This window comes from Apodemus sylvaticus, chromosome 8, assembly GCF_947179515.1.
Source record: "Apodemus sylvaticus chromosome 8, mApoSyl1.1, whole genome shotgun sequence".
Taxonomy (NCBI): domain Eukaryota; kingdom Metazoa; phylum Chordata; class Mammalia; order Rodentia; family Muridae; genus Apodemus; species Apodemus sylvaticus.
The window spans coordinates 20,684,722-20,700,400 of NC_067479.1; the positions used below are offsets into that span (position 1 = coordinate 20,684,722).

The 15,679-nt window shown below is 34.5% G+C and overlaps 1 protein-coding gene across 10 annotated transcripts in view; it reads left to right on the forward strand.

The window, feature by feature from the left end:
- The window catches only part of Rbm26 (RNA binding motif protein 26), a 68,544-nt gene that overhangs the window by 35,446 nt on the left and 17,419 nt on the right, over nt 1–15,679 (forward strand). For 7 of the 10 annotated variants that reach the window (XM_052190732.1, XM_052190727.1, XM_052190728.1 and 4 more), the window contains exons 14-19: nt 256–327; nt 6,957–7,082; nt 7,392–7,466; nt 8,365–8,532; nt 10,284–10,388; nt 14,190–14,390. In XM_052190732.1, coding sequence (XP_052046692.1) covers nt 256–327; nt 6,957–7,082; nt 7,392–7,466; nt 8,365–8,532; nt 10,284–10,388; nt 14,190–14,390 — 747 coding nt within the window. The remainder of the gene's footprint in view (nt 1–255; nt 328–6,956; nt 7,083–7,391; nt 7,467–8,364; nt 8,533–10,283; nt 10,389–14,189; nt 14,391–15,679) is intronic. The other 3 variants (XM_052190733.1, XM_052190735.1, XM_052190736.1) reach the window with 1 other exon arrangement.

A 15,679-nucleotide genomic window follows, 5' to 3' on the forward strand; every position in this document is an offset into this window, starting at 1 on the left:
ATATTTTAATTTTTGTAGTTAATATTAAAGACTTTCTGTGTTTCCACATGTATTTCCTCCTTATCCTCTCTGTTCCCCCTTGTCTTCCTTCTCCTTGTTTCTCTCTCCCATTTTTTTTTTAAAGGCCAGGTTTCTATGGCTAGTATTGCTGTGCTCAAACTCAGTATACATTAGTAGAATCAGGATGTTCAAAGTCCCAACAGACTTAATATATGTTTGGGGAAACACTGAATATGTCCATTTTAATTTTTTTAGAATGTAACTAAGTTATCTGTGAAGGACAGGTTGGGTTTTGTATCAAAGCCATCTGTTTCAGCAACTGAAAAGGTAAGAATAGCATGATGTGTTTGTCTTGGCTTTATAAATGTTTTCCAGGTGGCATCTTCATTTTTTTTTTTTTTTAATTTTTCTCATAGCTCCAAACTTCTGCTTCTTAATAATATTGGTAGCTCCTTACTCCTACCTGTTTGCTGAAAAAGAAAAAATCCTAGCCTAGCTCCCGTTTTTTGCATCAACATTTTAATACTTGCTTCTCTATTTCTGTGTGCTTCAGTCTTTTTTTTTTTAAATTACATTTATTTTCTTTATAGACATTGTGCGTTTTCGATCGAAAACTCTGCTAGTCTAATAGGAAGGATTATGCGCTAGGAATGTTATATGAATATGGTCTCTAGCTCTTTGTTACTAACTGCATGATAATTGGGCAGTGCACTTAACCTTTCTGCTTCTTTTTACTTACTGGTAGATGGGTAGATGGTAGTGTTTATTTTGCTTTATTTACTTATATAGTCTGTAAATGGGAAGAATGATCTAAGTTATTTTATTATCGGCAGTTTACATTTTTGCTGAGAGTTCTTCATATGAGGCTTTACAACACTTCCTTCTTTTTTAAATAATGTGAATAAAGATTGTTAAGGCAGTTTGTGATCTTCTGAATAGATGTATGCTGTGTTCATGCTAGGTGCATGGGACTACCCTGGTAACATTTTTTTTTTCATTTTAATTATATGAAACTATAGAATATTAGCAGAACACAAAAGATTTGTGTATCTCCGGTTTCTAGTCCCTGTTCTTTCTAGACTCTAAATGGCAGGGATTCCTGTTAGAAGCGAATCAGGCTGCAAGCTGAGTACTGTTTGTATCATTTACTTTGTTAAACTTTGGCCTTGATGGAAATTCAAAATTCAGTCTGTATCAAACTTTCCTCTTGGGCATATTAGTGTCAAAAATGAGTTATTTTCCATATAGAAGTTAGTTTTAATTTCTAGACCTCACCACTAGGTGTGATTGTCTAAGTAGAGTAGTCTTGAAGCTGTAACAGTGTTGTACACGCATTCACAGTCTACCACTTTTCTTCTACTGCCTTCAGTTCTCTGGCTTTTTGGTGACTTAGCTGGTGTCTTGTCATTCTCCTCTGTAAGTTTTATTTTGTTGCCATTCTGTCGGTGCTATTTTAATGTTTAAAAGTTTGAATTTATTGGTTGCAATTACTTTGCTTAGTTCACAGTCCACATTCCCCCCACTCCAGCAGTGGTTGCTCTTCTGTTGCTTTTACTGTGCAATGCATTTTTTTCTATCCTGAGGAGTCAGTCTGCCTTTTTGCGTATTGTCTTGTGTTTGTCTTGTTCTCCTCTTTCTTTTAGCGCGCTCTTTGTCCCTCTGTCTGTGTTACCCTCTCTGTCTAGCTCTAGCTTCTTTTGGTGCTTTTCTTGGAGTGCGTTTCCCCTACCAATCAAATGTCCAGCTAGCTAGCTAACATACCATCTTTAGATACTAAGTTTATCATAGGATGTTCATCTCTTAAAACATCTGTGTATTTTTAAACCACATATATACATAAACACACAAAACTCTTTTCATAATCATAATATTTGTATTTGAAGTTTTTTTTAAAAGATTTATTTCTTACATGTGAGTACACTGTAGCTGTCCTCAGACACACCAGAAGAGGGCGTCAGATCTCATTAGGGATGATTGTGAGCCACCATGTGGTTGCTGGGATTGGAACGCAGAACCTTCGGATGATCAGTCAGTGCTCTTAACCGCTGAGCCATCTCTCCAGGCTTGAAATTCTTTTAAACAGGAGATTGTGTGGTAAAATTGAGCTACATTTCATTTACAGACTTCAGATTTTCATTTAGCCATTGGAGATGACATTGAACAAGTTCCCTTGACTGTAAAATAGATATGCTAATAGCCTTTTGATTTTAAACTTTGGTTTGATGTATAGTTTTGGCAGTATAGATCCAGAGATTGAGAAAATATGTGAAGCTTTTCTAACCCCCTTTTAATGGTCGGTTATTTATTTATCCGTTTATTTGTTTATTTTAGTACATACTTGTTTCAAGACTTTGAATTTTTTTTTTTTTATTACAAGAAACATTGGCTTATTTAAAATATCAGCTATACTTTCTGGGAACTAGGGTTTGTGGCAAAAATTAATTATAGATTATAAATACTTTTTCTTTGATATTTGTTTAAAATGTTTCTCTGTAAGGTTGTTAATTCCTTATATGTAGAAGATTACCAAGTTGAACTTTTGGAGCAGAGTAAATGATGGTTACCAGGAATCCAGACTGAGAAAGTTAGGAAGATAATGGCTAATGCTTGTAAAATAATTTCAGAACAAAAGTATAACATTGGTTAAGTGATATTTTTAAAAAGTACTTAATATTTTTGGAGTCTTTAAAACACTTTATAAATAAAGCTTTAAATCTTATTCTTCTCTCCAGAGTGCTCCATTTGGCCAGTGTTATAAAATGCATACCTACTGTGCGGTGGTGGCGCACGCCTGTAATCCCAGCACTCTGGGAGGCAGAGGCAGGCAGATTTCTGAGTTCGAGGCCAGCCTGGTCTACACAATGAGTTCCAGGACAGCCAGGGCTATACCGAGAAACCCTGTCTCGAAAAAACCAAATCCAAAAAAAAAAAAAAAAAAAAAAAAAAAGCATACCTATGTGCTCTTAAACAATATTGTAAATAAACATTCTGATTTACTGAATATATACTTCATCAAAAAAAATTGAGCATTTTAATTTTCTTATACATAACTCTTTAGATACTTAAAATGAGTTTCTCTTTTCTGTTTTAAATACCCGTTAGAGGTATTAACTTTTATTATTTAATTATTAGTACTTAGAAAAATATTTAGATTATTAATAGATATATTATTATAATAGAGCTCATAATATTATTAAATTGTATTAACTTTCAGTTTGATCTAGTTATTTTAAAAATGAAACTTTAGATAGCTTCGTAGTAATCCTATATAGAACTTTTTTTTTACAGAATAATCTTTTCTCATTCTTAGTAAGACTTTTTTTTACACTTAGTAAAAGTAGGTATTTATGGATGGTAATTTTTATATAAGAAATAAAGGTGTAGGAACTGGAGAGGTGGCTCAGCAGTAAGAGCATTTGTTGGCTCTGTAGAGGACCCAGGTTTGTTTCCCTGAACCCACATGATAGTTCACAGCCATCCTAAGTGCAGATGGTGTAGGGGAGTCAGTGCTCCTGTTTGACTTCTTTGGCCCTAGGCATGCACATGGTACATATAAATAACATGTAGGCAAAACATGAAATAGAAATATGAAAATATGAAAATAGAAGAAAGTGTATTAATGGAGCATAACCTCTTACCAGTTTAGAGAATTGACTTTTGTCTTTGTCATAGGAGGTAATAATAAAATCATAGCACATACTGGGCCCTTTAACTCATCTTCTGGGTTTATAATTGCTACAAAAACCTGGCTAAGGATACTACAAAAAAGTAAAATTGCTGGCTAACATCTATTATAAATGTAGGCACAAATGCTTCAAAGGAAATATTAGCAGTTTCCAAGGATATGTAAAATGCAGGGAAGACTTAGTCCAGAAATTCAGGATTATTTAACATTAGGAATATGTCTAATTGACTACATACGCATTGTGAGGGAAAGGGAAAACCTTGCATGACTGCCTTGTTAGAAAAATATTTGGTGAAATACTCAGCGCTTTGCAAAGCAGCAACTTCCCTACGTTGTTGAAGAATGCCTCCACCTCTCCTAGCAGAGCTGACATTAAACTCAATGGTGAGGTCTAATGAATATTTCCCTGTCAATATCAGGGATGACAGGATCTTCATTTAGTCTGTTTCTTTCAGTTTTTTTTCCCCATAGGGTCTAACCAATACAATAAAGTGATAAAATGAAACAAACCATTATAAAGATTAGAAAAAAGGAAAGAAATCTGTTTATATGTGGATGACATGATTATTACATTTGTAGAGAATTCAAAATAAACTTCTAAGTAGTTGAGACAATAGGTGAGTGGAGTCAGATCATCAGAAGTTAAGCTAATATGTTGCCACATAAAATTACAGCACATGAAAATAATTGGGAAATAAACGTGCTGTGTTTACTTGTTGTGGCCTCTGTCCATATTTTGTGTTCTTATGATTTGTAACTTAATCTTGACTGTTGGATATATTGGGTTCCTCTGGTGTTTTCACTTTAAATATATTTGTTAATTTATTTGTTTCTTGACAGTGCTAGAGGTCAAATCAAGGGCCTTGGCCATATACTTCAGTTCACTCTGTAGCTAAGCTGGCTTTTAATATACTATCCTATTGCTTCCAGCTCCCAAGTGCTGCAATTACAGGCACACAGCAGCATGTCTGGGTACACTTTACATCTTGAAAAAATGTGGGTATTCTTTACCATTCTAGTATGTAAATCTAGAACCAAGCAGATTCAAATAAAAAGCAATATTTGTAATTCTACAGTCATTATTCCCAAGCACATTTTACCTTTATATCTTGATACCTTTGAAATAGGGTTGCATTTCACCATTATTGGAAGTACAGTTGTAAGTACTTTACTGTTGTTTCACAGTTGTATAATTTTATGTAGGAGTCTACATAAAGACTCCTCAATTGAGATTGAGGCTTCGTGGAATATTTTTGTCATATATCCTATTTTTCAGGAAATCACTGGATAGGGCTTCGGTTATCATTGCGAGGCAGCTTGTAGAAACAGGGAAGTGTTCTGTTCTCATCACATACTCCCTTCAGCCAGTACTCATTATGTCTGATATGAAATGCTAAGATGGTTTGAAAGGGAGTGTGTGTGTGTGTGTGTTATCGACCGAAGTGGGAAAAATGCTAGGTTAAACAAATAATTCTATTATGTGTATTTGTTGCTGGAAAATAGCATTGTGATACTCAAATTTCCAAGTTATTCTGTAAATAGCTTTTAACTTGTTAGGGAATTCTCATGAAGAAACAGTATACTCAGACTAAAAAGTAGGCTGTCTTGTGTTTCTCATATGTTACAACCTCTCTTTAAATATAATTTAGCAATTTGTGACATAGTAAAAGTAGCATTGAAGAAATTCTCCAGAATTAATTCAGAATAATCACTGAAGTCAGACAATAAACTAAATAAATATGAATTTTGATTTCTAATGAAATATTTCTTAGTATCTCATGTTTCTTAGTAATATTTGGCAGGTTTTATTTTGAAAAAATTACCTATGAAGTTTTGGTACATGTAGAATATTATTTTCCTTTACTTTTTAAACATAAGTTGTGCTCTGTGAAGCTAGAATAATGATAGTTTTACGTCGTTTAGACTAGAGTAATAAGTTGCCCATGGTTTTTGTTTTTCCTCTGATTTCATGGTGAAAGATCAGAAAGTAGTCTCCAGATTTCTGCTACATCAGATATTAGGGTAATTTGGCTAATATTTTTTATTTACAGTCTTTCATTTTTCTGTATCATATTTGTAGCTCAGTTACTCTTAAGAAGTTGTAAGTAATATTTTCTCTGGAAAATCATGGTGCATGCAGGATTACTTGCTTAGGTTTTATAGACTCTGTTGATACTGTCTTTTCTAAGAATCAGTCATCTCATGGAACTTGGTGACAGAATAAAAAGTAGCCTGTCAGCGCTGTCTATATTATTATTTTATTATTGTTCTTGTTATTATTAAACCTTACGTTTTAAAGGGTTTTTCATTTTAACCTATAATCTTTTGCTTACTGTAATGTAAAAATATTATCTATCATGTTTTAGATACGAATAGTAAAATGATAAAACAAGTGAGAAGGAGAGAGCTCTTTGGGTTTGTGTTATAGACACTCTCAAGATGAACCGCCCAGTTTTATAGATGTGAAAATTGAGGATACCCCACTTCTCAAGTTTACTTACACAAAAATCTCATAATTCTGTATTAAAAAGACTTAGGTTCAAGAATCTCAAAGAAGAGAAAGACTAGATCTTTGTGTCCAGAGCTTTGCAGGGTAGCTAGGAAGGAAGACATCAGGTTCTTCTTGGTTTTGTTCTATTTGTTATTAAGTAGTTAATATCACCTAACAAATTCAGTGGCATTTTTATGTCATAGCTGAAGGAATAAAAATCTGTAAGAATTGGAAAGGAAAGAAAAATAATTCGTGCTTTAGCTTGTACTACATGTGAGATTAAGATCGCTTCAGAGAGGAAGAAGGGCTTGTAGGGAATGGAGCACAGCTGCTTCATTGACTGTGAACTATGGATCACAGTGCTCATAGGATCACAGTGCTCATACTGAAATGTTTGTAGGACGGTAGTCCACTTCTTCCTGGGCTTTAGTCATAAATATAATAATGACAGCCTTCCCTTTGATTTTCTGTTTTGCATGTTTGTCTTTGCTTTTCTTTGTTGTTTGTTTTTTGTTATAGGTATTAAGTCACCAGGAGTTTGTTTGTTATATGGCTTCTTGCTCATTCATACCATTCATACCATTCAAGACATGAAATGTGATTTAGTTATTATAGCTAGATAATACATTTACTTCAACAGTTAATTTTAGGCAGAAATGCTCTAAAGTTGGAGTTTCTTAAAAAGCAAGACTTAAGAATTATTAATAATTCTTATTAATAATGAAGAAATTGATACGATTGATAACACTCTTTTTTAAGAAATTGAATTTGTGTTGGTAGGTGTTGTCTACATCTACTGGTCTTACAAAAACGGTGTACAATCCAGCTGCTTTGAAGGCTGCACAAAAAACCTTACTAGTTTCTACCCCTGCAGTTGATAATAATGAAGCACAGAAGAAGAAGCAGGTAAGCACAGGTAGTATAACACACATCTGCATATGGGAGGCCCTTTCCATTTGGGTTGCCTGTGCGTCTGTTACGGTGCTTACCACAGGTCAGACTGGAGGCTTTGATCTTCCTCTGTCACAATAATTACTCTTTTACACTCGTTTACACAAAGTTTTCCTCTGGTTCATTTTTGAAACTTGTATGTATGGTCTAAGTTTTACAGACAGAAATGTTTTATATTGTTTTTGTTGCTGTGCTTCAGCTAAAACTGCTTTTCCCTTGTATTGTTTTATCTTTAGTTATATTCAAATGATTTGATTCTTTTAGGAGGCACTGAAACTTCAGCAGGATGTAAGAAAAAGGAAACAAGAAATTTTAGAAAAGCACATTGAAACACAGAAGGTAAATTAGTAAATTTAAATTTGACAGAATTACCAGTGTGGATATTTTTAGTGAATTTAATCTATTTAATTAGCAGTGAGAATTCACAGTACACATTTACTGTAATTAGTAGTGGTAAAAGTGAAAAAGTTAATAAGTGTATTATCACCATTGTGTATTAATTAGCATTGGAGTTGAAGAAACTTACATAAAGTGATGGGTATAGTTAGGTGGAATCATGAAATATGGTTATATAATCATGAAATAAGTTTACTTAGGTCTGGTACTGTACAATAGTTTTTGGTCAGTGCATAATGAAACAAAATCATTTTCTCATCGGTGATATATACTTCAATAATTTGGACCCTCTACTCCTGTGTTACACAATAGTCAAAAGCCACATCTGGACTATGTCTAGTTCAGCTTGAGGTGAAAATGTTAATTGCACAACAGATGTTTTTTTGGTTTACAGTGGTGCCTTAACCATAATCTCATTACATGGGGAGACTGAAGCTGTCAAATTGCTTAGTTTGAGGCTCCAGAGTAAGACTGTCCCAAAATCCTGCTATAAGATTAGAAATATAGTCTTTTCATATTTTGGATATACCTTATTAAGCCACAATGCTTTATGTAAAAAGCTAAAGCTGTTGTAACTAGGAGAACATAATTCTATGCGATTTCCCATTCTACTTTTCTGGTCACTTAGAACTTACATTCTTCATAAAGTAAACTGATGATCATTAAGCTGCTGTTAGCATTACCAGGTCTGTGCTTCTGTCTGTATATTCTAAGGGTCTGTCAGCTTTGTTGAGAACATACGAATTACACAAAATTTTATTTGTTTTAACTATTTTACTCTACTGTTTTCTTATCAATGGTAGGACTAAGTCTCTTTAACTTCTGTTTTAAAATTTGGCAGATGCTAATTTCAAAACTAGAGAAAAACAAAACCATGAAGTCTGAAGATAAAGCAGAAATAATGAAAACATTAGAGATTTTGACAAAAAATATTACCAAGCTGAAAGATGAGGTTAAATCTACATCTCCTGGACGCTGTCTTCCTAAAAGTATAAAAACAAAGACACAGGTATTCTGGTTTGTTAGTCACATGACTTTTTTCTGGTTTCTCTCTGTAGCCCTGGCTGTCCTGGAACTCACTCTGTAGACCAGGCTGGCCTCGAACTCAGAAATCTGTCTGCCTCTGCCTCCAAAGTGCTGGGATCACAGGCATGCGCCACCACCGCCCGGCTATGACTTCTTATTAAAGATATCAAACATGAGTTTGGAGAGATGGCATAGAGGTTAAGTGCGTTTGCTGCTCTTCCAGATGATCTAGGTTCAACTCCCTCTCTTGGTAGCTAACATCTGTCTGTAACTCCAGTTCAAGAGGATCTGATTCCTTCTTTTGGCCCCCAAATGCACTGAACACACATAGTACACAGATGTACATGCAGGCAAAATACCCATACATGATAAATAAATGAATAAATAAATCTTAAAAAAAGAGCTTTAAAATAAAAATATCAAATTTTTTTTTTTTAAGGATACATTGTTTGTTAAGAATCTGATTATTCACAACTGTCCTAGTTCTTACAGGTATAAAGTCAGCTATTAGAAAATTATTATGGATAATTTTGGGAAGGTAGTTTGAGGATAAAGTGGCCAAGACTGTGTGGCCAAGAACTATGTATTGGAACTGGTGATATAAAAGTCGAGTGACATGAGTGTCCTAGCTTCACTGTCCAGAATGGATTCTATTTATTTGCAAAGAGAAAATCTAGGTGTTTTAATCTAGGTGATACAAACAAATGACCACACTCTTTCCAGATGGTAAGAGTGATAGAATATAGGTGTAAAGTATTTATATTTCATCTATATATGTATGAAACCATGCTGATTTTTCTAATTTTAATGTGATTACATGGTTATTCTTTTTTAAACTTATATTCCACTGCCAGTTTCCATAATGACAGCTTGGCCACATAACATAAGTCTGTTTATTCATTCAGGTAGAGTCACAATCCATTCAGAATACAATTGTTGCAGTGTTGTTTCCAATATTTATGCTGGATTCAAACTTTATTTATATCCCTTACTAAGTAATTACATTCCATTAAAGATTAAATCAGATTATGATGTCAGTTAGCTTTTATTTCATTTAGTAATTACTACTAATTAGATAAAGTTAGTCTATTTTATTTAGTTTTCAGCTTTGGATTCTTTTTTCCTGGCCTTATTCTTACTGGCTTAGTTTAACTTTTTAATTTTTTTTTTAATAACTCACATTAACATGGTTTAAAAGTACATAAGAGATATACATAGGATTCTGTCCCACCTCAAACCCCAAGCCCTGATACATTCCATCCCTAACCCCACTTCTTATGTGGAACCACCATCATTCATTTGTGTTTTATCCTCCAATATAGCTAAAATCCATGTGTTTACGTACATAAAGATAGTTGATATTGCTCATTAGCCCCATGGTTTTGTTTTTTCCCCCAAAGTTATTACATTATTCATGAAATCGCATGTTGGCTATGGTTTAGACAATTTTAGGGAAATCAGTGAGAATAAAAGGAATAAGGAAGCTTACAAACTAGACTAATATTATTGGCAATAGTAACAAATGTTGGTTGACATGGTAACACATACTAAAATCCTGGCCTTTTTGAGGCCAACACAGGAGAATCTAGACTGTGGAACTAGCCTCTGCCACAAAACAGAAAATAAGTGAGGTGGGGGAGCTAGTACTAGAATGAACATGAGAAAAATATCTTAGAAAAGTGTTAACATAAGTTCAGAGTATTAATTGTTATTTGAAACATTAATGACTTTCAGATGCAGAAAGAACTGCTTGACACAGAATTGGATTTATATAAGAAGATGCAGGCTGGAGAAGAAGTCACTGAACTTAGGAGAAAATATACAGAATTACAGCTGGAAGTATGTATCAAGCCACAAGTATCACAGCTGCAGAGTTCACTTGAAAGAAGCAGATATAGTTATGGTTAGCATGAAAATGTGCTTCTCGGTTCTAGTTCACAATTACTGTCTACTTTATACATAATCTCTCTCTCTCTCTCTCTCTCTCTCTCTCTCTCTCTCTGTCTCTCGTGTTAGGATAGAGAGGAAAGAGGCTAATTTTACTAAACTACTGGAGAACATAGTTTTCAAAAAAGCAATTTTATATTTGCTTATTAGTTTGATTATGTCAGAGGACAGTCTATGGGAATGGGGGTTCTCTCTTTTACTGTGTTGTCTCAGGGACTGAATTTGGAACTTTGGCCCTCTGAGACTCTGCTGGCCTGAGAAACTGGCGTTCGCTGACACTCTGCCTCCGCTTCAACACCCTGGCGCCTCGTTTCTACTGAATTTTAGTTCTCTTTATGGTTTTGTTCTCTTTATGGTTTTGTTTTTGTTTTTTTCTTGTGGTTAAATATAATTAAGGGCTTTATAGGTGTTTGTTTAGAAAGAGTCTTTGTATATGTAATGTCATACATGCATGTTGTGCTGAATTGCCAAAAAGTCAGCATTATAAATCTGTTGAAAACATGCTTATTTAAGTTTCGCCTATAGATGGTGCTGTGGGTGTTTTAAAAGAGTATAAACTAACTTATAATTTAGTTATATCGCTATTATATGAGAAACTTCTAGTGGAATTGATCTCTTATAAACCATGGATGTTTAATATTTAGCAAAAATATATAATAAAATATGAAAGTATATTAATGTCTATATTCACTATTGCCTGACATAAATAAATGTAGTATTTTTTAATATTGTAGGTTTTTTTTACATAATTTGCGTATATTTTTTTGTTTGTTTGTTTTGAGACAGGGTTTCTCTGTAGCCCTGACTGTCCTGGAACTCTCTCTGTAGATCAGGCTGGCCTCAAACTCTGATCTGTCTGCCTCTGCCTTCCAAGGGCTGGGAACACCATGCCCCAGGAGTATATTTTTTTTTAAAAGTTTTGCTGACACTGATTTTTTTCTCACTTTACAATACAGTAAAATATGTTTAGTGCTGTTCAAGTATTAACAATTTAACTTTGGATATCTGCTGGACATGTCCTAGGCTCCATCTTATCTGAGAGTTAGGAAAAGCTGTGAAATGTTGCCCTAAATCTGCACTTGAGTTCACTTGAAACATGATCTGTTTTGTCTATATGTGTAACCCAAGATATTGGGCTTCTTATATTTTAAAATAAGTTTCTCAATATGAATATTCCATGCCATTGATGTAAAAAATGAAATATCATTATAAAATTTTTGATAAAATTTAGTGAATAAATAACAAAAATTATTGTTCCGTATTTTGCTTGTTGTAATTCAACCAAAGATAGAATAGTATTTTCCAATCTTTTATGATGATTCAGATTTGATTTACAGTCAATACTCATATATGCAGTAATACAATAGACTCCAGAATATGCTCATCATATTAATTTTTCTATTTTTTTAATAGAGATTAGTAAGCAAATATTTTAAGATCAAATACATTTTGAAAGGTCATATTGATTATGCTGTTTGGCTATAGGATTTCTTGGAGGCTTTAGGTTTAAACTTCAAATTATAGGCTGCTGGAGTTTACTCTTCAAGGAGAATCTGTTTTGTCATTAATTCTCTTCAGGGCATACTTGTGGTATATTTAATCTTACCCCCTTATACCTTTCTTTTTCCAAAACAGGGTTGCTCTGTGTAGCCCTGACTGTACTGAAACTTACTCTGTAGACTAGGCTGGCCTGGAAGTCAGAGATCCCTTTGACTCTCTGCCTTTCAAGTACTCGGATTAGAGGGGTACGCTACCACTGCTGGCTAACCTTTTTAAAATTTTTTAAATTTGTTTTATTTTAAAATTTTAATTGTATATGCTATACAACATTTTTCAGTATACGTATGTATATACATCATGGAATGAATTATCAGAGTAATCTATTCATCACCTCACATACTTAAGTTCTTGTGAAAATAGATTGAAAATTTTTCTTCTCTTGCTCTTTCCACATACTTTGATCAAGTCTATTTGCCATGCTGCGCAGCGGTTGGTACAGCTTACTGTTGTCCATTTGACCAAAGTTTCTCTACTTTCCACGTTGCCAGCACAGTTCTTACTAATACCCATTCTTCTGTTTCTATGAGAAATTAAATTTAGCGTGTAAATGTATTCTTAAAGTGCTTGTCTTTCTGTGCTTGGCTTATTTCATTTATCATTATTATTTGATTTTATGTTTATTTTTGGTAAATTAGGATTTGATGTTTTTACTTGGATGCCATAGACCCTCATCTTGCTTCTACAGTTTGTATATATAGTTTCCCGAACTAGAACTGTGCAAGGAGTCTTGTGTGACTCCACCCTTTGTTTACCCTTAACGTCCAGCTAATTGCCAAATTACAGATGAGTTACGTCCACAGTTTATTTTATTTCTGAATGAATGCTTGCCAGTATGCATGTATGTTTGGGTACTGTGTGCACAGATTGCATCCATGTAGGCCAGAAGAGGTTACGGGAGCCCCTGGGACTGTCAGGTACATGTGGGTGCTTAAAACAGAACCCATGTCCTAAGAGTCACTTTCAGTAATTTAATTGTCTAGGAATTGAATTTGTGTGGTTTGCATTCATGTATTTGTATTTAAGTTGCATGTGTGGGCAGGAGCTAATGCATATGTGGAGACTGGAGGACAGACATTAATGTTGGGTGTATCCCTCAAGCTCCAAGTGTTCACTGAGACTGGAGCTCATTGGTTTGGCTCGGCTGGGTGGCTGGCCCAGGGATCTCCCTATGTGTGTCTCCCCAGCTGCTGTGATTACACACGTGCATTAAGACTTTGCTATGTAGGTGCTTGGGATTGACCTTAGGTTCTCATGCTTGCATGGTAAGCACTTCAAGTACTGTGTCAATTGCACAAACTGAGATTGCACCTGAGGTCAAGGACTACTGGCACAGGTATTTATAGAATGTTTGTAGAATGAAGGAATGGTATACTACACAAAAGAAACTATGTGGCAGAGTATTAATATTCTGTATTTGTCTATGGTGTGATAAAATAATGCATTTGGAAACAATATTAGCTGGGTCAAGAGATAATAAGCTAGATATATGCATTTGAAAATTAGAACTTGAAAGTCTAGAATATAGTTCAGTGAGAAAAAATGTTTCTTATCTCTGTAGGTTATGCTGCAATCTGTATTAACTTGACTTTTGAAGTGATGTCCAGCATTCTGTGTTAAGAGATCCAGAGTTACTAGTCTTTTTGTCATGTGTTTTTTGATGTCTTAGAGGATGAACTTAGTTTGAGAGGGAAGAAGGATAAGGTGGCAGGTTGGCTCTGTGTGAAGTGCCTGCTGACAGACCTTATGACTTGAATTGTTTCCTGGAACCTATATGGTGGAAAGAGACAAAAATAATGTAATGAAATTATAAATATTTTTTAAAGTTGTTATATTTTAAATACTTTAAGAGAGTACATTTAGTTATTTTAGAATATTTAATGCTATATGATTATCTAAATACTATCTCAAACAGCATAAAAGTTTGAATCATTTCCCAAGATATAACACTTGGCTTAAGTTTAACACAGGTGTAGTACTCCTAATTTGAAACTTGATGTGCTCAACAAGCGAAATCAATGCAAATATTTCAAAATTTGAAACTCTAAACTCAGAAACATAGAGTCGGACATTTCATATTAGAGGTTTCATTGCCTAGTTACCACATTGTGTAACCTATGCGTTTTTTCCTTCTAGGCTGCTAAAAGAGGAATTCTTTCATCTGGTCGAGGTAGAGGAATTCATACAAGAGGTCGAGGTGCAGCTCATGGACGGGGCAGGGGGAGAGGTCGAGGCCGAGGTGTGCCTGGGCATGCTGTAGTGGATCACCGACCCAGAGCGTTGGAGATTTCTGCATTTACAGAGAGTGATAGAGAAGATCTTCTTCCTCATTTCGCGGTACTTTCTTACCACCTAGCAAAATACTACCAATAATTGCTGCTCAGGTTAATGGATGCAAGCAAAGAGAAAGTTAAGAAAGTGACATGTAATTTAAATCAGCGATACACGGGATTTCCTTCATTTGTAGTATTTTTTCATTTTTTAGTTTAAAATAGAAACAGGGTCTTTTTGTTTGTGAGAAATGTTAGAAATCTTTTTATTTGAATAGACCAGGTTGTCCTCAGATTCACTTACTGGCTGAAATGTTATAATTCTTAAATTAGATATACCTTTAAATATTATAAGGTTCATGATTTAAACTTCACTGTTTTAGTAAGGGACCTCAAGAGTAAGTAAGTTTATGTTGATAATTTAAGGAAAAATTGGCATTTTTATATAAAACATTTAGATTTTTAACGAAACTGAGGTTTTGTTAATAATATAATCTTGATAGAGTTGAATAGGACTGAAGCAAGATCTACTTTTGATGTATGATATAAAAGTTGGTTTATTCAGGCCATTTTTAGAGAGTTTATCTAATGGCAATAGAGTCGCTTGGAAGAGAAGCAGGTTTGAGCTCCTAGTCACCCATTGTTTACTTAGACCTCTGGGCTAATGTGCAGAGTGGAGGTTACACTCACCTTACCCTTCATCCTACCATCTTAGTCTGTAGTGTCATCCTGACCTGAAGTTACTGAGTATCACCATTGCCCTGGGTATTCTGGTAATAAATACTTCAGAGAGAGGAAGAAGCAGACCTTTACTCTTACTTCTTGAAGATACATTGGCTTGACACAAATCGGTTTAAGATAAACTATAGCTTACTAAACATATAGCTTAGGGACTCAGAGGAATATGTTTACCCCTGGCATGTGATACAAAGATTAATGAGGGAGGTTCAACATTTAGTAAACCTGAAATGGAGAACTAGAAGAATAGGTAAACTTGTTAGTGGTATAAGGTGGCTTTTAGTGTTTGACACTCACTCCCAGCTAATAGTTAATGCTCTATCTGAATATAAGGAAGTTATAAAAGAAATGATTGATGTGTAAGAAGTAGCTGAAGTGATTAATATCTACCGAGTGGGTAATCTGGAGAGTTGTGCACTTGTTGGATTCAGAGGGATAGAGAATGAGAACTGGAAAGGTGCTTGGAGATAAAGCTCAGTTCTCCCCCGCTCAGTTCCTACTTCTGCAAAGGAAAGGAGATCTAGACAGTTAAGTGATCTGCGTACAGCATTCGGCTACTTAGGAGTAGCAATCATTTGCAAAAGTAATCCAGACAAGGTGAGTTCATTTTAGTCATGT